The sequence below is a fragment of the Cryptomeria japonica genome, chromosome 4, assembly GCF_030272615.1.
Source record: "Cryptomeria japonica chromosome 4, Sugi_1.0, whole genome shotgun sequence".
Lineage (NCBI taxonomy): Eukaryota > Viridiplantae > Streptophyta > Pinopsida > Cupressales > Cupressaceae > Cryptomeria > Cryptomeria japonica.
Genome location: NC_081408.1, coordinates 141100112 through 141126952, shown reverse-complemented (window position 1 = coordinate 141126952; position 26841 = coordinate 141100112). Strand labels below are relative to the sequence as shown.

The following is a 26841-nucleotide window of genomic DNA, read 5'->3' as shown; positions in this document are numbered from 1 at the left end:
GTAAAGGAAGATCCAACCCACACGGTCCTATTTCTCAACTTGGATATAACCGAATAATAAACAACGTATATTCATTAAAGTCAATGAATTTAATGTGTATTGTAGGAGCCTCTATAATTGATATAGAATTGATTCAATAATTTCACCGAGAGGCGACCTACAATGGCATTCATATTGTCCGTAAACAAAATGCCAGTTTAAACAAATTTTGACGTTTGCATGCATGTCTTCCAAAGCCTGGTAGTGTGGTTGGCAGTGGCGGCACGACAGATGCAACCGGTGGTTACTACAATTTAACGCCTTCGATTGAAACATCTCCCTTAATGCACCCTCACAACCATAATCTGCAGTAGATGCCAATCATCAATGCTGACTGAAACGCGTCAAAGAGTGGACGATTTTAAGAGGAATGGAAAAAATTTAATGAGATGTTCACGACAGTGGTGGAATAGTGGGCTTAGATCTATAAAAGCAAACAAAACGATAGTAAAAAATTCATTTTGCTCATTATCTCTCTGAATCTTAGCCACACCACCTACCAGCTGCTTATTGATGGCTCTGAATCTTTTGTTTCATAGTTTCTTGAGGATGTATGTTTGCCTCTTGTAATTTACAGGAAAGGAGGCCAATTGAGGTGAAAGAACGAAAAGGGACGCTGAAAAGGTTGTGGTTGCATCCTCTGTTTTTGTACCCTATTTTTTTCCTTTTCTTTCTGCACTTTCCTAGCAACAGTTCTGGTTTTTTATGATTTTTCCTTTGAAACGTTCGCTGAAATGAATAAATAGGATTAACGATTCTGGAAAATGTTAAGATGATTAATAAATATCTAAGTTGTTGCATGGTCGTTAATTTTATAGGATTAACTAGTCTGAAAAATACTGAGATGATTAATTAATATCTAAGTTGCTGCACAGTCATTAATTTTATAAGTTATGTTTATCATCAGAAGTTTACAAAAGCAACGAAAGTGTGGAAAAATTAGGTACAAAATACAATTAATTGCATGCACAGAAATTACATATTGATTTTAAGATTTGAAGAAGAGCCAATAAACCAGATGATTTGATCTTTAAAATCTACAAATGTGCATCCAAGATCATGAGATTTGTAGTTTCACAATTTAAATACCATTTTCACCAAATTTTGCTGCCTAAGCAATGATGGGCAAAATAAAATTTTCGTAATTGCTTCAATTTCCACTACAAACTGAAAGTAAATTGAGTGCAGAAGATTGTGGTTTTAGTCTCGTAGATATGGTAAATGTGGAATGGTTTGGTGGCTTTAAATCCCTTTGATTTCATTTGTTTTAAAGTATTATTGTTATAAAATTAAATAATAATTTTAATTTTAATCTATTAGACTTAAAGGTGTAAAATTGATTAAATGGGTGCCTCAGAAAGATATGTCTTGATGAATTTTATATAGATTAAATTAAACTTTAAGATATATATACTAGTATAAACCCTTCCCCTATTTAACATTTATAATTTACATGCTGTATTATTACTTTGGCATCATGCATATAAAAGCAATGATTTTATTGGATCTGAAATTTGCCGCAACAGAAGAAACACAAACTTATTGAAACAAATAAACAGCTTATTTATCACCAACAACATTACGTACATTTTCTTTTACATAAACTGTATTATTCACTGAGAGGCGATCTACAATGAGATCAAAGTTGTCCGTAAACACAAAATGCTTTCGAGAAAAATTTGACGATCTCATGCCTGTTTAAATAATCTTTATTAAATCATAGTCTTTTACACGTCCAACAACTCGTGCAAACAAAATATAATGGTTAAGGCGGCTCTACTTCAATAGCTGTCAGCTACGTTGGTGGATTTGAGTAACGGTGTACAGGAGAAAAATGCCACTTAATCCAATTTTGTAGCACATTGCAGATCACCCTCTGGCATTACATTTTGTAGCCCATTACATACCACCATGGGGTGTTACATATTTTTGCATGAAAAAGATGACTTATAGTAGTTAGTATTGCAAATGTTGCCACATTTCTTCACTCATTTACAGTGGTTACAAATGTAACGGCTCTGTTGTGTTAGTGGAATTGAATAATGAGCAAACCATTCTGGGGCATTACATTTGCATGGCAACATAATGGAAGAGTGGTGTCCTCTTCTCTCCCTATATTTTATCTCTTTAGGAGTTGGTGTTCTTAACGGTGAGTCTTTTTCAGAAAATCTACAATAGTGTTGTGGTAAAAGCATAGTAATTTCTCTCCTGAAAAGATATAATGATTCATAGAAAGGTTTGTAGACTCCGTGGGTTCCTTTTATTTCTGTTTGTCTAGCATTTGACTAAATTTTAGAATGAGATAATTCTAATGGACTCATGTAATGATTGTTCTTAGTGCAAGCTTTGCTGTATAAAATGTCTAAACAGTTCTGAAATATTTATTTTAAATGCAGCTTCAACAGAAAATGGATCTATATAACAAGTTTTGGTGTCAACTGCAGGTGTATGTAAATATTTTAAATTTCGGTAGACTTTGTATTTGGTTATCATTTTCTTGTTAAAATATGAATTTCTTGAATCGTGCAGGGAGGTGATACCAAAGGTGGGGAATTTCTTGAATTGCCTGAGGAAGGCATCGTGTCCATAAATTTGTTGCACATGTGTTTTTCTATGTCATATTTGTCATATTTTTGGCATATTTGTCATATTTTTGGCATATTGTGTCCACGAGTTGAGATGTGTATGACACTCATCTTCACCTGTATTCAAACAAAATATGAACAAAATATTTAGAGCGGTTGATAAAATTAGTGTAACATTAGTTTTCTTTTCAAACCTTGTTTCTGTTGGGAGACGAGAGAAGAACAATAGAGTTTGAGGTAGACAACATGAACGTCAGGCGTAAATATACAACAATTAGTGCTATTGAAATTCTGTTTGGCAAGTATAGGTCTTACCGGAAGGAGATGTTAGGGTATTTTGGTCAAGTGATGGAAAAATTGATGTAATTTAGGGTTTTACCTTTTGTAGTCCGAAACATTTTAGAGAATGTGACGTGCCCATTTTAAAATACCCGGTTTATTGATTCAACATTTTTGTTCTTAGCCTTGTACCGACGGAATTTTTTTTGTTTAAATATTATATTTTATTTTCTTATGTGTAACACCCATGTGACTGATAAAACGATTAATTTAGGATTAATTTGTTTTTTAATTGTGAAAATTGCAAATCTATATTCTATTAGGTTTGAGGGTCAATTATAATTAGAGTGTTTTATTTTTTTGTTTTCTTATGTGTCTTTTCTTTATTGTAATGAATAAAAGTAATTGGTTATTATTTTAATGTAGGTAAAGAATCTATTGTCTAATTTATAGATGAGTTGGGATGGCATAACTATTTAAAGTTATGTCAGTAATACTTAAACATATCTCAATGTTAATGGGTGGTGAAGGTTACTTTGTAGGGTTGACCTTCACCTCAAATTTGATTCATAGTAGGTGTAAATGTGACTAACATAGCTGAAGTTGAAGTTGAAGTTGAGTTTGATCTTTAGGATGGTTAATTAATTGATTAGTTGATTTTAAGTTTTGTTAGCAAAATCTATAGAAGTGTAGTCAAATTTGAGTTTTTGCATATATATAGGGTAAGGATTATTGCTCAATTAGGATTAGGATTCATTTAGATTTATGTTTAGTGTTAGAGTTAACTAAGAATTCAAAATATTGTGCTCCTTAAAACAGATATCTCTCGGCGTATTTTACATATATTTTTTAAAATATAGGTATACTAATATTACTCAGAGGCATACGTTGTTTAATTTGGTCAGTAATTTTCTCCACGCGTTTTTGCAGTCTTCAAAAGTCACTTGAGTATCCTCACACAACTCTACAGCTAGCCCCCTTTGAGCGACAGGGGAATTCAATTATTGAATCCGTAAAAACTCTTAAACAAAAGGATTGAAACACCAAAACTTATACTAAATATATGACGCTTTCAAAGCTGCCCTCAGCACATAGTATTTTTATGCACAGGCTTTCCCTTGACAGCGTCCAACACTCTGACTAAGTAATTACGGATATATCTTCTGACTAAGTATTTTTATGCACAGGCTTTCCCTTGACAGCGTCCAACACTCTGACTAAGTATTTTTATGCACAGGCTTTCCCTTGACAGCGTCCAACACTCTGACTAAGTAATTACGGATATATCTTCTGCATTATCCAAATGGCATTTATCTGCAGATTTCACGTGGTATGGAGTGAACTGACGTATTACAAAAATCTCTAAATATGTATATTCTAATGTTTAAGCATATATGGTAATGTTGAATGACATAATGCAGATAACCACCTAAATTAGAATTGGAATTATTCAATCCATTTGTTTTAATATGTGATTGTTGCTTCCCAATTAAGGAGGGAAAAAATATATGTTTAATCAACTTTTGTTGAACAATTCTCTGGGATTTTCAATAAATACACCATTTCAGGAGTTAAATCTTACAAAATACATTTGAGTAATTTGCATAGATTAGAGCAGATAACAATGAAGAAATCTATTACTTTTTCGGTTTTGGCAATGCTATGGATAGTTTCTGCAACTGCCGATAATTATTATGGACTGGAGGTGGGCTATTATGGCTATGCGTGCCCTCAAGCTGAATCCATTGTCAGGTGGACAGTCTTTAAAGCTCTAGAAAGGGATCCTACTTTAGCTCCGGCCATTATAAGGATGCATTTCCATGATTGCTTTGTTAGGGTTAGTATTTCACTTCAATTCACTTCCAGTATGAGATAAAACTCGGTAAACTATGATAATATAATGTTTTATTGTTTACAGGGTTGTGATGGATCGGTTCTTATAGATTCCACACCAGGAAACACTGCAGAGAAAGACTCACCTGCAAATAATCCAAGTCTTCAAGGCTTTGAACTGATCGACGAAGTAAAAGCAGCATTAGAATCAGTTTGTCCTGAAGTAGTGTCATGCGCAGACATAATTGCATTTGCTGCAAGAGATTGCTCATATCAGGTATTATTAAATTATGAAGTAGCCTGTAGTGGTGCTGTGTATTTCAGTTATGTGAATTCAATGTTATGTGTTTTCAAATGTATGATTTTATGTATATAATAATTTACATAGATATCTTAAATATATTTATTTAATATTTTGATATATAACTGATTGTCAACTCTTAAACTAAAAGTTTTTGTTAACACTCTTATCTCATTACATTCCATCTCAAAAAAAAAAATATCTATTTTAATAATTTTTTGCCATTACATTCCACCCATTGTTATCACTGTTGTAAAATGCCTGTCCACATTAAAAAAATATAAAAACTTTTTTACGTATGACTCCTATTTTATTTTTCAGGCAGGCAATATTTTTTGGGAAGTCCCCGCGGGACGCAGAGACGGAAGAATTTCTTCAAATAACTCAATCCCAGGGAACTTACCTCCTCCTTCCTTCAATGTCAAACAGTTGACAGATATATTTATGCAAAAGGGCCTCTCTCAAGAAGAAATGGTAATTCTATCAGGCAAGTGTAGCAATATCTAAGATGATAACCAGAAACTATTACATATGCTCAAAAAATTCTTATGTTAATGTTAGTTTTCTGATTCACAGGTGCTCATTCGATTGGTGTATCCCACTGTTCCTCATTTAGCGACAGGCTTTACAACTTTGCCAACACGGGTGCTGGAGATCCTACTCTGGACGCTCAACTAGCCCAGCAACTGAAGCTTACCTGTCCAGTTACCCCGCCTCCTGACCCAATTGTACCTATGGAAACCGTTTCACCATCCACGCTAGACAATGTATATTACACCGAGCTTCTCAAAAACAGGGGACTATTTACCTCTGATCATACCCTACTAACGAATCCTCCAACTCTAAAAGTTGTTGAGATTAGTTCAAGCTATCCATCAATATGGAAGACCAAGTTTGCCAAAGCAATGGTGAAGATGGGCACCACAGAGGTACTCACCGGATCTCAAGGCGAAATTAGAAAAAACTGCCGAATCGTAAATTGACATGAAGAGCAGCTTTTTACTTGTTGATGAGTGTGGTCATGTCTTCTGTAAACGGGCTTTCTGTTAGAGTTTTTTTCAATAATGTCTCTTTACACTTCTTGCCAAATAAGCGAGGTGTGAAACATGGGGGATTTTAATAATCTAATTTTAGATTTTTTTCAATAATTTCTCTGTACACTCCTCGCTAAATTTGCGAGGTGTGAAACACGGGGGATTGTAGTAATGTACTAGCTCAAGTTCCTAAATAGGGAGGAGTGAGGAGTGAATCTAAAGATCGTGCAAGATTGGCCAATTTGATAGAATAAGCTGCACTCCCTATTATAGATTTGGCTTGTTGGATTGTCCTGAAGTGCGTATTTCCTTGCCGTGAGGAGCCAGATGGGACAAAGAATTGGTGTGTTTGACGAACCAAAAGGAAGAATTGGCAAAAATTTGAATATAAAAATGTTTTTATTTTTAAACTATTTAGTATTTGAAGGGAATAAGTCAATCCTGATACGTAGCATTTGTGACTCTATTATGGGTGGCGTAGCCCATCTCTTTGAAAAAGATTTTTGAAGGGCAAGAAGTTTTCCCTTCATTAATAAATTCTAATTGTTTTTTATTTTAATCTAAAATGTTTATTAATATTTTTAACGTAAATAAAGTGAATGGTTCAACAAGAAACTTTTAATATAAAAGCAATCAATCATAAGTTTAAATTAAGTTTGTGATAAGTAATATGGAAAGTTAATGAGCATTGTATTGAGTGACAAATTCAATTATATGCAATGTAAAGAGACATGTTAAAAAAGAGTCTACAATTGCATAATATTATCTCACCAAAGGAGAAATGAAAAAGAATCACTCTTAAACTCTTTCTTAGATTGTTTTTTATTAAGGGAAAACAGGTTTCGAGGGTACACCAGGTTTTGAAGGGACCCGAAACCCTCAAATTTTGCCAGGATTTGGAACTTACAATGAAAATTTTGCTAGTAAAGATAGGCAAATAAAATCAATAGACCATATCAACAAATCTGACAAATGTCAGCCAAAAGCCAACACAACCAAGATCAGAATAAAGCCAACCAAACTAAAAGAAAATCATTACAAAATCTGTTGGCAAACACAACCTAAGCCTTTAAATGAAGTTGATGAACTCCCTCATCCAAACATCAGGGATTTTCAAGTTACCCCTCCCCATATTCATAAAAATCGAGCAGCAAAAGGCTAACCTATCCCTTAACCAAAAACCATCACAATCTAAGTCAGGCCTTTCAAAACTGTCAGCATCTAGCCAAACATAAACAAGGGGGTTTTGAAAGGCTCCCCTAACCTTCAATTTGGGTTTTTAAATGTCTCCTAAAACAACCAAACTGAACAAAGAAAACCACAAAAAATCCTTCAGAAACCCCATTTCAATAATGGAAAGAGAAAGAAAGGCAGACAACCTACCATCCTTGGTTCTCCCGCAAAGACAAAACCGAGCAATGACAGCCCTACACCAGTCCAATTCATCAACAACAAAACTAGCTAGTTGACCAAAAAGCCCCTTAACCACCCAATCACAATGCAGCCACTCCACCTCCATTGGAGGGCACAACACCTAAAGATAGGCACTCCACCTCCATTGGAGGGCACAACACCTAAAGAGGAGAACCATGGGAATGAGCAGCAATAGAACAAACCCTCAAAAAGATACCAGCAGGGGAAGCATCGAGGGTGCACACCGAAGAAATAGGTCTACCGCAAGTGTAAAGCTCCATCTCCAAGGGAACAACCTCCACCTCAATAGGCTGAAAAAGTTCATCAGAAGGAGAAGCCACACCAACTGCAACCCAAGATCCAAACAACCTCTGTCAAGCAAAAATGGCTCAGAAAAGGAACATCCAACTCTAACCCTAGAGAATATCTCCACCTCAATAGGAGATAACACCAACACTACAAGCATAGAGGGAAAAAAAGGATGCCAAGAAGCCACTGAAACTGTAGGAAAATCCACCTGAGTCCATTCCACCTCCATAGAAAAGGAGAACACCTCATAAAGAGAAGCAGGGGTAAATATCCAGAAGAAGACAGTGACAGAGAGGCGGACCAGAGGACCTAAGAAAGGCTCACACCGCACAAAACAAACTCCAACCCAGTAGGCACTAGCACGAGACAAAGCCGCTAGCGTAGGGTTTTTGAAGACAAAACACGCTCTACTACAGCCCCTATAGGCGCCCGAGACAATAGAAGGGAAGGAAAGAAGGGGCCCCGTGTACCAAAGAACCTCTGACAGACACCACCCACTGCAGACACCCTGCCATTTCCAAGCATTGCCATCCTCATCATCACTTTCCCCACCTTCATCTGCGCCCTCTATAACATTGTGGCCCCCCTAAACACTAACAGAATTTCCTATCGCTCTCCCGCCCATCCAAATGTTGTAGCGGTTATTGTTACCAATCTTTCTTAGATTGTTACTTTATAATTGTCAATTTGATTGAGTTCAGCTTTGTAGAATAAATTATTTAGGCTCTATATCCAACCCAATTATTGAAATGATGTTAAGGAGAAAGAAAATATCTTCCCATAAAATTAAAAACAATATTTTATCAATCTATAAGTTATCTATATGGCTATATACATCTTAAATACGCTCTCACAATTTCCTAAGGAATAAGATCTAGACAAAATTTGAGAGTTTCATTGGCCAATATAGTTGTGAGCACTATAATTCTACATTCTTAAAGAGATAACGATAAGGTGTGGTTTGAATAAATCATAAGAAACCTAAATTTATTCTTTACAAATCAAAACTTAACATAGACCTATGCCACACTCACATAGGGTATATATGTTGGTGATAAAGTTATGGTTCCACGAATCCAACAACATGATGAGTATACAAAGTAGTGGCTTATTGAGGCAATCTAGTACCTTATTTTGTGACATCTTCTTGTTCTTGATCATTAAAAGGAACTACTAAAGTTTTTTAACCACATCATATGTTACACATCATCTAACTAACTTATATATGTTTTAATTAGAGTTTCTTATGATTGGAATGAATAACTATATCCCCACCTAGACTATAGTCTCATCACTACTTGATAGGTTGTATAATATTATAAAAAAAATCTTATAGGTGGAATAAAATTACATAGTATCATTAAATATCTTTGAATTTGTAGGCGATTTGATGGCCATTTTGAATGAGCACTACATAAAATGCATAGTTAGATACACTAGCTTGAATCTCAAAATAGCGCATAGTATTATGTATTGTTAGAATAAGCATTATGTATATTTTCTACTTAAAACTACTCTAAAGAATGTTACCATGTAGGTATAGTCTGAATGAATGTTCTTTTCATGCATATTATTTGACTGAGTGACCAAGTGATGTTTCAAAATTTAAGAATAAACATATTAGAAAAATTTGTATGTATAATAATCTACATCATTTAGTTACATTTCTCTAAATGTTAGTGTGGGTTTTTATTTGCATGGTCATAGTTTTTTCTATAATTTTATATAATCTTTCTCAAGCTAATAAATTGCATATTAATGTGATTGAGGTGAGATTTTAAAATCTTCCATGAGAGTTTTACTTTCATACCTTTTAAATACTTTTCATGTACTCTTCATATTTCTTGTGTTTTTTCACCTCCTTCTCTCACATACTTTGTAAATATTTGCATTCCTATATTTTATTTCATTCTTATGAACTCTCTTGATGTTATTTTACTCTTTTATTCATTGATTTTTTCTCATCAATTTCTAATTCTATAATGTTATTTCAATCTTTGATTATTTATATTTGAAAATGAGAAGTTTCTATTTCTAGCAGTAATTTCTAGGTCTTCATTTTTCGATAGATTTTAACATGTTATCAACATATATGGTGTATGAATAGATCTTAGCTTTCATGATTTAGAGAGATAATCACTTAGTATGCATTTTTCCTAAAAACCTTATATGTTATTTTCTTTAACCTTTTCATGATTTAGGAAATTAGAAAAGTTTGACAAAAATAAATTAACCATTAAGACTAAAAACCTTATTTTCTAAAATATTGTTCTTTTAGCCTTTTTGTTCACTAAATAATATTTTTAACTATTTTATAATGTTTAAAAAGATCAATAATTTCAACTTTTGTGTCACAAATAAGTAGAGTTCAAAAACTTCAATTTGCCAGTAGGGTTTATTCATAACATTAAGGAAACAACCATTTTTATGGATATTCTCATGTCAAATGAAATTTATTGTTTTAAAAGGCCCAAAATCCTTATTCCAATATTAAAATTTCCTAGATTCAATTCCAAAATGACAAAATAAATTGAAAATTTTTCCTATAGAATTGTCATATGGTCCTATGTAAGCCATACTATATTGATAAAAAAATAGAAAATTAAAATTTTGTACTGTTGCCAACTGGATTATGGTGATGTTTAGTTGTATTCCCCACCACCATGGGAAGTACCATCACAAGTAGCACAATATTCAAAGCCAATACCACAATTCGACCACCTATAGCCCCTCTCATTCCTCCACTTAGTAGGTAATCCTTGTATATAGTGCTACTACCTACAACAATCTTTGCATTTCTCTATAGGGTAAACACTAATTATCGACCCAAACTTTATTTTTCCACCTTTTGAAAGTGGTTTCAATTTTTAAAATGGTGATTTTGGAATTCAAAAGAAATTTGAAGAAAACTTGAAGGTATTTTTAGTTGATAGGCTTTCTTATGGCAGGAGTTCCCACCAAAAGTGTCTCTTTCAAATTTGATGTCAATCATTTTCTTTGTTATTTCTAGTTGTACATTTATTGTTGTTGGAATAAATAAGATCTACTGACCAAATTAACAAGATGTGCATGACATTACCTACATTATTTGGTAAGACAAAAATTCCTGGTCCTCATTGAAAAACTACTAATAGATGGTCATAAACTCATATCTCATTCTTGCTCTAAATTGAGAAAAAAAGACCTTGTTCATGAATTCAAAAATAAGTCATTGAAAAAAGCGTAAAGGAAACCTAGTACAAGGGATCTACGTTATATATTCATGTTAATTTTAGAGGAATTAATTGTGAGTCTGAGTTGTATGCTTTTGAATTTTGATTATTGAGATAGTTTAAGTATTTCATTATAAATTATTTAGGTTGATTAATTACTTCGTTTATGAATTTTAATTATTTATAATGTCGATTTTAATGAATTTTGTTAATTTTCAAGTTAGATTTTTATTTTTTATTTTTTGCCTAAAGGCTGAAAGCCTATATATATTTAAATTAAAAGATATAAAAGTTTTACAAAAAATTACTTACAATAAGACTCTTCAATAACCAAATGAAATACTTAAACATATATACTTAGAACATGATTCTACTACAACTCCATATCATTGAACTAGAACCTACTAAGACTGCTAAATACCCCTGATTAACATTTAGAAAAGGCAAATAAACTTTAACCTGTATGAGCAAAATTTACTAGAAACTTAGAACACTGGAGAAATCATTCCTCCATTTCACCACCACCTTGTACATCATTTTCTCCCTTCTCATCTTGAAAATCAACCGGTGTATTCTCAGAAGACAATGGGTTATTCAAGTTTTGAAGTCGTACCTACATATGATGATGATAGGCTCCTAGTGTTCATGTTCAATCAGAGCCAGCATGGCAACGACCTTCAAATTAATTAATATTAATTTATTTGAATTTTATTTCGCTATTTAATTTTATTTTTTTATGGAAAGCAAATTAACATTTTTAGTTTTCAATCTACATATTTTCCAACAAGCTGAAATTTAAATTTTCTCTTTTTTTTTTTAACATGTCAAATTATAAATTTTAAACATACATTTGACAAAATTCATTTATTATGCTAATTATTTAACTATTTTACTCTAATTATTTGGTTAATTATATTTAACTATTTTACTAAAACTTTAAAGATATGGGTTATTCAACTTTAAGAATGCATTTTCATTAACAATTTATTTTCAATCTTTAATCGTTTTTATTTAATTTGAATTTACATAGATTTAAGTTACATTTTGTCTTTTCTTTTTTAACTTTATAGTAAATACATAAGAAAACAATTTTAGTTTTTTTTTTCAACATGTCTAATTATGAATTTTTAAATACATATTTGACAACATTCATTAATTATAATAATTGTAATAAATTATACTAATATTAAGATTTATATTAATTAATTATTTTCTTTACAAATTACACTTATTATAGTTGTTTTTTTATGAATTCTATTAACTTTACCAATTAGTTTCATCAACATCATAGACCTTTATTGGACTACTTTATATTACAAAAAAATAGTGCTATCTTTCTTTACATTTAGTAAGTCATTCACAACTTTTTGCAAATTTTAAAAATATTTTTTTTAACATAATGATTCCATCATAATCTTTTATTTTCTTAAATTGATCTAATTTCCTTGCATTAATTCAATATATATAAAAAAAACATCTGATATGTTTATATACTTTGAAAAGTATTAAGAAAAAAATAATAGAACCAATTTATAGAGTATGAAATGGTAAATTTATTTTACTTTTAAATTGTATATAATAAATAAATTAAACTCTTAAAATTTTATATGAAATGATCTAAATAAAGAATAAAGAAGATATCCCAACAATCAAGAATAAATGTATTTAAAATAATTAGCTTCTTAAGTTAATCATTATCATATATTGTAAAAATATTTTATATTGTGAAAACATTTTGTACAAATTTAATCTCTAAATTAATTTGTATTTATTTGCATTTATATTTTTTTTAATTTTAAAACCATTTCTTCTATATTAAAAATACCAATGTATGCATAGTATACATACATTTTTTAATTTTATAAAATCAAAAGTATATTTTAGTATCACATAACCATTGCACCTTCTTTTTGTGCAAGTGCTAGTAGAATATTTTGGGAGGATCTTGAAATATTTAATCAATTGGACATCAGGTCATCATGACATCCATATTTACTCACCTTTTATCTGATCTGGAATCTGCAAATTAAAGATAATGAAGACACCTTTAGTCTAGGATGCCTCACTTGATAGACCAACACTTTTTAGTCCCAAATTTCAGTGACAAATTTATTTCTACATCTCATTTCCAAATTTGAACACATATTTGAATTACAATTTTTTATCTTTCTATTTATGTTGATTCCTATCAATTTCCTATCACATTACCTATTTGTTGCATCATTTATTGTCTTCATTATATCCAATCATATAAAATCAAAAATAAAATAAACAATCCAAGAGCCCAACTCTCCTAAGGGATTGAAGTTAGGCCTAATTGGTTGCTTGCCAAACAATTTGACATGGATTGGAAATGATTCTTAGTTTGCATGTTTAGACTAGTTAATACTAAAATCCTTGCCTTTTTAGACATTTGAAAGTTCATAGTATTTTGGCTAGTCTATTTCTACATGATTATTTTAGTAGGGAAAAATAATTGTAAACATCCATCAATAAGTTTTATAACTGTACTTGGGTTTACTTTTCCAGTGCCAATTTCTAAGATCTCTAAACAATTTGAGAACTTCAAATATTTTCATAAGAAATTGTTAAGGAAAATAATGAGGGTCTTCTTATGCCCTGCATATCTAGTCCCATCATTTTCATTTCCATGAAAATACGGGTCCCCCTTTTATCTTTTTCTATTATTTTTCCCTTTGCTTTTTGGCTTTTGCCTTAACACCCTGGAACCTTAGAGTTCTGAGGTGTTCTTTGCTTCATTTTAAGTTCAACACCAGAACCCAGGAGTCTCGAGGTACTCCCTTTGTTTCTTATCTTTGGTATAGACCCTGGAACCCCAAAATCCTGAGGTCTTACCTTTTTCTTTTTTGTTGAAGCCTCAGAATCTTGGAATCCCAGAACTCCAAGTTCTTCATGTTTTGTTGTCTGTTTGTTTGTGAACTTCGGAATTATGGAACCCCAGAATCCCAAAGTTGTTTTGTATTTCCACCTCAGAACCTTGGAGTGCCGATGTGACCTGCTTGTTGTTGAAACACACCCTTTGTACCTTGAAGTTCCGAGGTGTGTTTGTAGTTCTTGTTTTTTTGTTTGTCTAGCCCCAAAGGTTTGGGTTTCCGAAGTTCTGGGTTGTTTGTATGTTTCCTTATTCAAAAGTTCAAGTTCCCAAACTTCCGAGTTCTCTTTGTGTCGGTTTCGAGCATCACTTTGGAACTCTGGATTCTCAGACTCCCAAAGTGTTTGTTCGTCTATTGGTTTTCACTCTGGAAGTTTGGATTCCCGAACTCCTGGGTTGTTCTTCTGGTCTGTTCTTTGGAAACTCACATTCTCATGGTTCTGAGTTCATTGCATGTGTCCCACTTCGGAAACCTAGGTTCCCAAGTTTCCGAAATGGTGGTCGTTTGTTTGTTTGGACTACTTCGGAAACCCGGGTTCCCGAGTTACCAAAGTGGTGGTTTATTTTTTTTGGGTCTTTGTTTGAAGCACTTCGGAAACTCAGGTTCTTGAGTTCCCAGATTGCTTTCTCTTTTTCCTGTCTTTTTGGTTTGAAACCTTACAGTCATGAAACCCTGAACTTTCCTTTCAGCTTCGTCTTTCAGTCCTTCCCCAAAACTTCAGAACCCTAAAGTCCCAAGTTTTTTCCCTATCTGTTGTTGGACCACTTCAGAATCCGAGTTCCTGAGTTCTCAAAGTGGTCCCTTTTGTGTTGTTGTCAAAGCTCAGGACCTCAGGTTCCCAAACTCGTGGCTTTCCTTTGTTGTTTTCTTTGTTTCCTCACCTCGGGACCCCGACATCCTGAAGTCCAAAAGTGAGCTGGTTTTGTAGTGTTATATCTTTGAGTAGATTTTTTATGCTCGTTTGGTTGGTTTTGCAGGTTTAGTTGTGTTCCTTGGAATCTTACCGAAAGATAAAGGATCTTGAAAAGTTGTCGGTCGTGATGAAGTACCAATATCAAGGGAGAACATACGCCTCAAAGCTAGAAGATGCAATTTAGTGAGTAACAGACATAGAGATTAGGCATATTGAGCTCAAAGATATTGAAAAGAAAATTTTGAATAAGTCTAAGTTCCAGATTTCATATGTTGTTGATCCTCCTAAAGACACAATTGTTTTCCATTTGGTGGAATTGATTATGTGTTGCAATGATGTTTTTTCATTGATGCCAACACTAGTTGTTTGGATCCTTTACTGGCACCCTTCTAGTCCTGGTAGGTTGAGTGGTTTCTGGTTGATTTAGATCTGGCATGATCTGGTAGGCTCCAGTATAGTTTGGTTATGGAATTAGCTTAATCACGATACTCATGTTCATATTTAGTAAGTTAGTTTTGGTCTGGTCATCGAATGCTATCCTATTTGCTTAAAAGCTTGGTTTCTCATTCCGGTGAGGGTTTCACCGGCAGAGCTTTTGATGAAGATATTTGATGAATTATCTAAGTGGTGTTGGTGCAGCTTCTGGTGGAGTTTCGGGATGCTATTGATGATCATGTTCGAGACTTAGTAGATGGAGATCATTGTTGTAGCGTATGGACCTATACTGGGTCCTCATTGATCTAGGTTATGGATTGGCTTTAATGTAACGTGTGGATTGGAGCTCTCAATGTGTTTCTAGGATATCTTGTGTGTTGTATATTATTTGTTTCGTCTAAGGCCAACATGGTTTGTAATTATGTAATTGGTTTATTATCTCATGGCCGACCTAATTGTTTATGGTCGAGGGTTTGTATATATAGATATAAGATCTCATTGTAGATCATATGTATGGTAGAGATCATAGGAATGGGAAATGGATATGTAATGTGGGAATAATGTAATATCACTCAGGCAGAGGACTTGGTCAATCATTAGAGATTGAACTGGGTTTATGTAAGAGGATTTAGTCCTCCAGTATTGAGCTTAACTGGAACTATACTCAAGCATAGGAGATGCTATCTTTTGGAGCTCAACACTTCTTCGGATTGTAGTCTAGATTTCTATGTAGTCAGTGAGGCTCCTTTTGGGATGAGTAGTGTGCTCTAGGTTGTTGGGCTTCCTACAAGGATAGGCCCCTCAATTGTAATTCACATACTTACTGCAGAAGTATTATCTAACTGTGGGTAGGCATCCCACCATGGTTTTTCCCTTTACCGAGTTTTCCATGTATAAATCTTGGTGTCATGAGGATGGTATTTATTCTCTGATTATTTTTTATGCTTAATTGGTTTAACTGCTATTGCGGTATAATATTTTGGGTTCCAGTATTAAAGTTTTAATTGCTAATGGTTCTAGTAATGTGTGACAACTGATTCACCCCCCCCCCCCCTCCCCCTCTTAGTTATCTTCTAGTTATTTGAACTGTCTAACAACAGTTGCATGCTTCATTAGTAACTAAAAGAGATATAAAAAGAAATAAAAGATAAACATACAGTTGCTAATGGTAGCATGATATTTTTTAGAAATTTTCATGTCACTAGTACTGGGACTTCAACTACTAATCCAACACGTACTTTAATTATTGACCAGGTTTTGCATGATTATGAAGTGTTGGCTCATGTAGCATCATTTTTCGTAAGCTCACCCAGTTATAGTTTCGTAGTAGTTAACTAGAGTTCAAGGCAGAGACTTGCATGTCAACTATGACTCCTTTCTTTTTTAGTGATTAATTTAAATAGGTGTATTTCCTAGAAAGTAGGATGAGAAACTTTATAAATTAGAGATTTTGATTCTTTTTAAGGGTCCGCAAATTGATGATGTGAGGCCCAATTAGAGATTCTTTTAGAGATTTTTAGGCAGATTTTATGAGTTTGAGTAGATGTTATAATTTATTCTTTGGAGTTAATACAAGAAGCAGCTTATAGATTGAATGATCTATGCATATGTGCTATGAATTTGTTCTTTGCAATCTGTTAATGTCTATTTTTTGAAATCAGTGACTTGTTTTGATCTTATATTTTATTGCTTTATGAATCATATTGCACACATAAGTGGTGTATGAGAATTGATGTGATAAAAATAATATTGTGGTGGTATTCATTTTCATGAATTTGTGAGGTTTCATGACTTTGCATGTTCATTGGAAGTCCATTATTGAATGTTGGTTTGAATGTTATTGATGATATACAGATTGCAGGGTGCTAATTGCATAGTTCACTAAGTTGTTATTGTATTGGTTTCATTGTTATCTTCTTCTTTCCCTGATCTATCTTTTGTTATTTATTTTGGAAGAAAATATAAATCATAAAGTACAAAAACAATAAGGGAAGTCATCGGAAGTTGTTTCAACTAGCAGGCCCCTTGATAGGTACAATCACATCAACCATTGACCTGCCCATCACCGTCGAGACCTGGCTGTACAAACCTTGGAGTAGTTAATTTCCCGAAACTTATTTCTTTTCAGGAGAGGTGGTGAGTGTTCACATAAACTACCTAACTATTGGTGAGTGTGTCAAAACAACCGTCAATAGCAACTAGCGCTAGAAGGAGGGCCACAATGATTTCGGAATAATTTTTTTAAGTTAGAGTGAGTTAGACCTTGGTAAAGTTTGACTCCAATGGGTAGTCCATTGTGCACACACGAGATTTTTCATACAATTCCTTATCATGTTTATACTGGGCTTCCCATGTTCTTTCCTGAAAATGGACAAAGTGCTTTGAACCATGTAAATGTTTTTAAACATCAAGTGTTCTTTCTCCAAAGCACACTTGAGGATGTTGCTTGCAACTTGTTTGTTCAAACTCTTTATGGTTTAGGATCACAGTGGTATGCATGTCTTTCTCCTAACCTGATTTTTTTATGGCATGAACTTGAATTCCTTTTCTTAAGTCAATTTAATCCTTTCACAAGATTGGAAGATGCACTAATTCCATTCACGAATATGAAAAGAGTATCAGGTGAATCAATTCCTTAATTCAATCATAGATTCTTGCCTATGAATCAAATAGTTCAATTTACAAGCAGAGTAATAGATGCAAGATTCTTGAAAGGTCATTACTTTTGGGGTATTGCTACTATGTTTGCAGAGAAGATTAAAATTTTTGGTGAAGTCAGTGATGTACATCAGGTACTTGGAATAGCCTTAACCCTATCATAATCTAGGTATGATGTTGTGAATAATATTTTTAACCATTTTAATGAAACTGTGTGAGGAGTTTGTTCATATGTACAAACTTGTGCTCAAGCATACACCACACTTATCCAACAAAAAGCATTCAAATGCTACAACTTCTCAAATGTGTCTACTATGACTTCAACTAACATGATAGATCAACCTAGTTGTAATAAACAAATACAACTTTCAAATCTGAATGAAAATGCTACATCTACTAATAAATTTTGTATGGCTGCAACTTCTTTCTTTGGTCATGATTCAGGAAGAAGATCAGTAGATTATAATGAAGTTGTGGCTATGAAAGTCAATGATCAGTCATGTGGCATGAACTGGTTGTTTGAAAATAAAGAAGAAGTGGCTGCAAATTCTAATTAGAAATAGAAAATCAGATTTGGAGGTGATTCAACAACCACATTTGGCAGAGATTTGGGAGAAGTTGAAGTTGCCACAACACTGCCCAACACTTTTATAATGAAGAATCAATAAGTGGAAGGTTTCATATGCATTGTCAAGGTTAATTCCATGATGATCAACCGATGTGCAGAATTATGGTTTATGGTTCGGTACTAAATCTACGAATAAACATTTGGATGAAAGGTTGAGAGAGTTGGGTGTCTCTAAGTCTTTGGGGAATTTTGCATGGGTAGATGGATGTAGAATACACAACACAAACAAACATTATGAGATAAACTGTTGTGTTTTCCTTGAGAGATTGGATAGATATTTGAAACACATGATTAAACTTGAGGATGTATACACTCTCCTGGAAGATCATTGGGACCTCGAGTTGACAAATGAGTTAAGAGAACAACTCCTAATACTTAAGGAACAAGAGGATTCATAACCATTCACTCATTAAGGCAATTTGCTTGATGAAATCCAATATGATGGAGAACTTATAATAACTACAAATGAAGCTAGTAAGGTGGTTTTTATGCCTTCCTCTATCAATGAACATGAGAGAGATGTTGAATTGAATTCACCATGTAAAAAGAATGTTGATTGGTGTTCAGATTTGTTGAATAAAGAAAGTGATTTGATGATTAATCTTGATGTGATTGGAGTAAGGAATAACAGTCCCACTGGGTTTGAAAGTGACAACGCTGATTTATGTATTGATTTTGTGAGTAATGAGATTGATCTTGCAAAAGATTGTGAAATTAAAAAGGTGAATGATAACTGAATTTATGTTGATAAGGGTAATAAGTTTGAAATCAGCTACATAAATGGTGATAGTGAAAGTTTCCCACTTAAATTCCAAGGCCAAGATGATTCAAGTAAGTGGAATTACAATGGTTATAAGGAAGACAACATATTCCTTGATGAGGTTGTAGATGATCTTTTCTTGCATTTTGGTGATGAGTTGGTGGATGATCTTTTAACACAAACAAAGAGATGAATCTAAATAAGAAATTCCTTGAAATGAATGCCTAAATCATATTTACCTTGACCATGAAAACAAACTAGCTAATGTGATGAATGTTGATGAAATTTATTTTTTGTATTAAACTAACCATTTGTCGCAGCAAAATGTTCATGATGAGGCTGAGGATGGTGAAGGTCAAGCTGACCGAGAGCATACTTCCAAAGGAAAATCAGAAGTTGAGCTACCTGTACAAATCCAACAATGGGAAATCAAGGAGTGTTTCCACCAATTTGATTTTATGCATTTAAATGGACTTTCAAGAGAAATTTCATATCCTTAATTTGCTAACGTTTATGAATTTAAAGATAAAATGCCTATTTGTTGATTTCTCTACTTTTGTTGATACCATCTTGGAAATTGATGAATTTGATGTTGTGCAAGAAGACAAGAATCCCCAACCCTTCCAAGTTCAAGGTCAAGGTTATATTCAACTCACTACAAAAGATGAAGTGCAAAGAACGATGAACCTTGTGGAAGAGCTAACTATTGAAATGGAAAACCCAAGATACTCCAATAATATAATTGATTTTATAGTATGTGATTCATGTAGAATCCATCTTACGAGTTCGCACCCGGAGGTATGTTGTCCTAATTTTATACTTGCTTGGGAGATTGCTGCAAATTTTAAGATGGATACTGAAGAAGGTCATTGGAAGAAGAAAGAACCTCATATTTCTTATTTATTAGAAAACAGCTTTGAAGTAAATAGTCCAATGGTAGTTGAATGTCTTAGTTCACTGCTTTGGATTGCTATTCACGATAATGATGTATTAGAAATTGAAGCTAATCTTGTTGTCAATCGGCATAACATGTCACTGACAAATGTTGCTTTTATTAACATGTATGAACCTAAGTAGGACACCAAGTTCTACCTTGAGTTGGAACTTCATAGCGAAAAAGTAACTATGAGGGAGCATGCTCCTACAATGCAATCAAATCAGGTGGCCTTCTTTGTTTTCTCTCCATGTGCTGATTACTTTGTATTTGAATACAAGGTAGAGGGAATACCAACATGTTTGTGGGTAGATTGTGGTCAAAATGAAAACCCACAATTACTAATCTTTAAAGTTTTATGCTCTCAAAATGAATTGAAATTGTTAAAGCTTTACATTTCTGAGTACAAAAATAAATTTATTAGACTTAGGACTTGGCCAACTAAGTTGTTACTGCTAAATATAATGAAAAATCAGTGAAGAAGTGGTCATAATTTTTATTGTCCCATTTTATTAACATTGAGTCTTAAGTCATCTCAGTGTTAGTTTAGGCTAGCTAGGTGGGTTTAGTTTAGTTTCCTTTTGTTTTGGTTTCTTTTCCTTGTTGTTTGATCTTTCCTGTCTTTTGGTCTTCTTGTGTGTCAATGTTGTGTTTTGTTTTGGCTGCTTGTTTATTTTCCTTTTTGGTTTGTTGTTTTGTTCTGTGCTTTTCATTTCATTGTGTCGGGCGCATGTTTATTTTCAAGGATTCTAGGAAAAGATGTTCTTTGTATAACAAATTGGGAAAATATTGAGACACTTTGACTCTTTGCTCTTTATAAATTCATTATTGTTTGGTTAATCTTGAAATATTTGTCTACATTCATCCAGGGTGATATATAGTGGTTTAATCATGATTTGAGTTCTTGAATCTCAATTGGAAAAAGGCTAACCTAATTACTCAACACCACCATCACACTAAGTCACATTAGAAAATTTTGTAAGATATCAGATGAACTTGTTTCCAAGTGAAAAATTAGAAGTTACGATGTTTCACATTGTCCACCATGGCTCCCAACCCAGTAATCGGACTTCAATATTTGAAATTTACTTAATGGTTACAAAGAAATAATCCTTCTATATTCTATGATGTGAAAAATGATCTTAAAAAAACAAAAAAAAATGAAAGAGAAAAGAAATGATTCACTTGTAGAAACTAAACTTGGGTGCTTCAAGTAATCTCCACTAGGGCTATGGACGCCTAGCTGGCGATGGAGCGCTTCTTGACAGGAGCTAGAGCTATCTCTGTCAGGGCTATGGACGTCCGGCTAGCAGCAGAGCTATGCCCGTGATGACCTTGCATAAAACACATTTATTGGCTTCACCTACATAGTTGGGGCCCAATTGCCTTTGTTTATCTTCCTCATCAAGAAAGATGGAGAAATTAATCACACGCACATAGTTAAGAGTTCATCATGTTCATTTCTAGATTCGATTGCTTGTTCATTAGTTCAATCATCTTTTCGCTCTTATACTTTGTTTTGAATGATAGTAGCCTTAGATGTCGCATAAACCAGAGATTTTGAAGTTCTAAAATGCCTAAAGTCATTTTTCCCAGACAGTCGCATTATGCCCTGTATATCTAGTCCCATCATTTTCATTTCCATGAAAATACCGGTCTCCCTTCTGTCTTTTTCTGTTATTTTTTCCTTTGCTTTTTGGCTTTTTCCTTAAAAACCCGAAACCCTAGAGTTCTGAGGTGTTCTTTTCTTTGTTTTGAGTTTAACCCTGGAACCATGAAGTCCTAAGCTACCCCCATTGTTTCCTGTCTTTGGTCTAGACCTTGAAACCCTGGAATCTTGAGGTCTTGCCTTGTTTTTTTTGTTGAAGCCTCTGAATCCCGAAACTCCAAGTTCTTTGTGTTTTGTTTCTAGTTTTTTTGTGAACTTCGGAATTCCAAAATCCCAGAATCTCAAAGTTTTTTTGTGTTTCCACCTTAGAACCTTGCAACCCTAGAGTCCCGAGGTGCCCTACGTGTTGTTGAAATACACCTCAGAACCCCGAAGCTCTGAGGTGTGTTTGTGGTTTTTGTTTGTTTGTTTGTCTAGCCCCAGAGGTTTCGGTTTTCAAAGTTATGAGTTGTTTGTTTGTTTCCTTATTCAGAAGTTCGGTTTCTGAACTCCTGAGTTTACTTTGTGTTAGTTTGGAGAATCATTTCAGAACTTCGGGTTCCCAGACTTTGGAAGTGTCTGTTTGTCTTTTGGTTTTCATCCCGGTAGTTTGGATTCCCCAACTCCTAGGTTGTTCTTCTGGTTTTTTCTTCAGAAATTTGAGTTCTCAGGGTTCTAAGTTCATTGCCTGTGTCCCACTTCCAAAATGGGGGTATTTTGTTTGTTTGCACTACTTCGAAAACCAAGGGTTCCCAAATTCTCAAAGTGGTGGTTTTGTGTTTTTTTGGTCTTTGTTTGAAGCACTTCAGAAACTTGGGTTCCCAAGTTCCTGGATTGCTTTCTCTTTTTCTTGTCTATTTGGTTTGGAACCTCGTAGTCCCGAGATCCTGAACTCTCCTTTTGGCTTCTTCTTTGAGTCCTTTCTCATATTTTCAGAACCCTGAAGTCCCAAGTTTGTTTCCTGTCCATTGTTGGACCAGTTAGGAAGTTTGGGTTCTCGAGCTCCTAAAGTGGTCCCTTTTGTGTTGTCATCAAATCTTGGAACCTCGGGTTCCCAAACACCTATGTTTCCTTTTTTGTGTTCTTTGTTTTCTCACCTCGAGACCCCGGGATCCCAAAGTCCCGAAGTGAGCTATTTTTGTAGTGTTATTTCTTTGAGTTGTTTTTTGATGCTTGTTTGGTTGGTTTCATAGGTTTAGGTGTGTTTCATGGAATCTTCCCAAAAGATAAAGGATCTTGAAAAGTTGCCAATCATGATGAAGTACCAATATCAAGGGCGAACATATTCCTCAAAGCTGGAAGATGCAATTCAATGGGTAACAAACATAGAGATTGGGCATAGTGTGCTCAAAGATATTGAAAAGAAAATTTTGAAGAATTCTAAGTTTCGGATTTCGTATGTTGTTGATCTTCCTGAAGACACAGTTGCATGCTTCATTAGTAACTACAAGGCTATAAAAAGAAGTAAACGATAAACATATAGTTGCTCATGGTAGCATGATATTTTTTAGAATTTTGCATGTCACTAGTACTGGGACTTCAACTACTACTCCAGCACGTACTTTAATTATTGAGAATTTTTTGCATGATTATGAAGTGTTGGCTCATGCGGAACCATTTTCATAATGCTCACCCAGTCATAGTTTCATAGTAGTTAACGAGAGTTCAAGGAAGAGACTTGCATGTCAACAATGACTCCTTTCTTTTTTAGTGCTTAATTTACATAGATTTATTTCTTATAAAGTAGGACAGGAAACTCTATAAATTAGATATTTTGATTCATTGGAAGGGTCTGCAAATTGATGATTTCAGGCCCAATTAGAGATTCTATTAGAGATTTTTATGCAGATTTATGAGTTTGAGTAGATGTTATAATTTATTCTTTGGAGTTAATACAAGAAGCAACTTATATATTTCTTAATCTATGTGTATGTGCTATGAATTTTTTCTTTGCAATCTGGTAATGTCTATTATTTTAAATCAACTACTTGATTTGATCTTATGTTTTATTGCTTTATGAACCATATTGTGCACGTAAGTGTTGTATGAGAATTGATGTGATAAAAACAATATTATGGTGGTACTCGTTTCCATGAATTTGTCAGGTTGCATTACTTTTCATGTTCATTGGAAGTCTGTTATTGAATGTTGGTTTGAATATATTGATGATATATAGACTATAGGGTGCTAATTGTGTAGTTTATCAAGTTTTTATTGTATTGGTTTTATTGTTATCTTCTTGTTTCCCTGATCTATCTTTTGATGTTTATTTTGGAAGAGAATCTAAATCATAAAATAAAATAAAAATAAGTTAAGTGATCGAAAGTCGTTTCATCCAGTAGCCCCCTTGATAGGTACAATCACATCAATCATTGAGATTCCCATCACCGTTGAGAGCCGACTATAGAGATCTTGGAGTAATTACTTTCCCAAAACTTATTGCTTTCAAGGAGAGGTGGTGAGTGTTCACATAAAGTACCTAACTATTGGTGAGTGTGTCAAAACACCCGTCAACATATCTTGCACATAGATAATAATGGTGAGTATTTCAACAATTTTTTTGATTAATTTTTAACTATATGAGGGGTTTATTTGTAATTCATATCTCCATAAAATCTTTTGCATAATGGTGTGGTAGAACAAAAAAAAATCCTTAATGGAAATAAAAAAATTGCATGCTATAGTTTAGATATTTTGCACCTGAGCAGTAATCGATGGAGGCCATAATTTATTTTGTTATATATATCTAGAACCATATTTTTCAAAAATCCTTGAAGGGGTTTGCTGATATTGAGTCTTGAAATGTTTAAAAACTAATAGTTAATGAATTTAGAATTATTAAAATATCACATGGGCCCACATTCTTTCATATACATGTAAGGTCATGGATCCATAGAGAATTAATTTCATACTTTTCGGTTATTTAGATGTTGTTATGGTTATCAATCACCACACTCTATCTACTAATGATTTGTTAATTTAAAGGAGTGATCACATTAAGAAGGGATATCCAAGTTCTACTCTTGCACACCACTTCTCAATCGCCTCCTACATTCATAAAAATATCTCTTGGGATAGATGATTGTTCCATTTGTTAACAAAAAGTACTCACATGAACCATCTAAAGTAAATTATATATTCTTAATTATTAATTGTTGCAAGCATTTACGCATTGATCCTTTAAAGATATTGATACATAGATTGATGTACAATATTTTTAGTATCATTCTAGTATGTTAACAACACAAAGAAAATAATGAGAGGGAACAATACAAATAAACAAGAAGTATAATAAAAGCGTAGATGCCTTGGTAAAACTATTTCAATAAATATAGCATCCAAAATAACAAATAAATATATTATTCAACAAAAAAAAATAAGCTACAATATAATAATAAGTTATTTCCTCCATGGAGATCATTATCATCTCTCTCTAGTACACATTTGATAACATAAACCTTCAAAAAATTCCTCTTTTATATCCATCCCAAACCTTCAATATATAGATTCATGGAGACCCAAAAAACCACCATAAGGCATTACAATTGGTCTAAACAAGGTTCCAAAATAAATTATAAAAATTCATATGGACCATACTTATTGGTTATCATTAAAAACCTTTGGTAAGATTCAAAATTACATGTCATATCACGTGTTCAAGTGATTTAAGGTTCCTAGTTCATTTTGTAACCCCTTCTTATCATTCTCTTATCCCTCATAGTATATTTCTCATCATATCTTTATCATAAATATTTTATATACCTTTCATGACAAGATATTCTTTTTAACATATATTTACACACAAATAAATAAAATAAAATAATTACAAATGGAATAATGTCTAATCTATAAAGTGGATTCCCTAGTTCATTCAAATAAATTAAATTAAATAATAGAATACTCCAAACGTTAGGACTTGTAAGGTGTATGACACATCTATTCCTAACATTCCCCCACTCGTCATGTACTTTCTAAGAGAAAATGGGATCACAAACAAATAGTGAACAAACCACTAAGGTTAACCATTTCACACTGAATAACTCTTATCTACCCATAAGCTCAATCAAAGAATCTATAACATCCATCACATGTGAATCATTTCAACTAGAGAAATCTTATCTCTCATCACACTAGGAAATGAAGGTAAGCAAACAAGACCAACATCACTATCTTTAAATTATGTTTCTACTTAAACACACATATTTAATATGATATCTTTAAATTTGAAGCACTTAGAGATTGAATATTGAAAAAATTTAGTAATACAAAATGTACTACTTAGAGTCTAGTTTCCAAATATGTAATTTATTTTAATACCTAGATAATATTAATTTAATTTCAAAATGAATTTCTAAAAACCACTTATTAAAAATGTATCTTTTAGGACCATGCCATGCACGTGTACGACCACCACTTTTTGACACAAATATGAGTTTTTTTTAGACCCTTGTGGGAAAATATTTGTAACACACTAAAGATTTATGAGGATATTATCTTGTAATTTTTTTTGAATATTTTCTTAATTAATTTTCTATTCTCTATATTTGTTGTTTTAAAAACCCCTCATGTAGAACCACCATAATTTGACCTAAACTAATCATTATTTGAATATTTTTTTATTAATATTGAAAACAATTTTGTGTATATCGATGTCGTATAATTTATTTTTCAAAAAAATTTAAAAACCAAAAAGGTTATTAAATAAATAAGAAATGATATTTTAAGTCTATGGACTAAATCTAGTACAAATAATTAAAAAATGGATCAAATAATCAATTCTTAAAATAAATTATATATTTCAAATCCACACAATGTAATATATAATTAAATTTAATTTCATTTGCTAATTTTATAAACATAGGATCAAACATATGCCAAAAGTCAGTATTTTGTTACTCACATAGTCCAACCTTGTACTTGTAGTTCCAAGGCTTAGGTTTCGGCATTCTAGGCCTTACCCAACTCA

The 26841-nt window shown here is 33.1% G+C and overlaps 1 protein-coding gene across 1 annotated transcript; it reads left to right on the top strand.

Moving 5' to 3' along the window:
• The first annotated feature begins 4527 nt into the window (after positions 1–4527).
• LOC131074059 (peroxidase 5-like) lies at positions 4528–6020 on the top strand. The gene is made up of 4 exons (XM_058010606.2): positions 4528–4740; positions 4822–5013; positions 5359–5524; positions 5614–6020. The coding sequence occupies exons 1-4, from the start codon at positions 4528–4530 to the stop codon at positions 6018–6020; spliced, it is 978 nt and encodes a 325-aa protein (XP_057866589.2).
• Positions 6021–26841: the final 20821 nt, after the last annotated feature.

Bases quoted from the DNA above. Each gene is read 5' to 3' on its own strand.
- LOC131074059 (XM_058010606.2), top strand. From the start codon at position 4,528: ATGAAGAAATCTATTACTTTTTCGGTTTTGGCAATGCTATGGATAGTT. The intron at 5,014-5,358 runs GTATTATTAAAT...TTTATTTTTCAG, and splicing joins CAAGAGATTGCTCATATCAG to GCAGGCAATATTTTTTGGGA. The intron at 5,525-5,613 runs GCAAGTGTAGCA...TCTGATTCACAG, and splicing joins AGAAATGGTAATTCTATCAG to GTGCTCATTCGATTGGTGTA.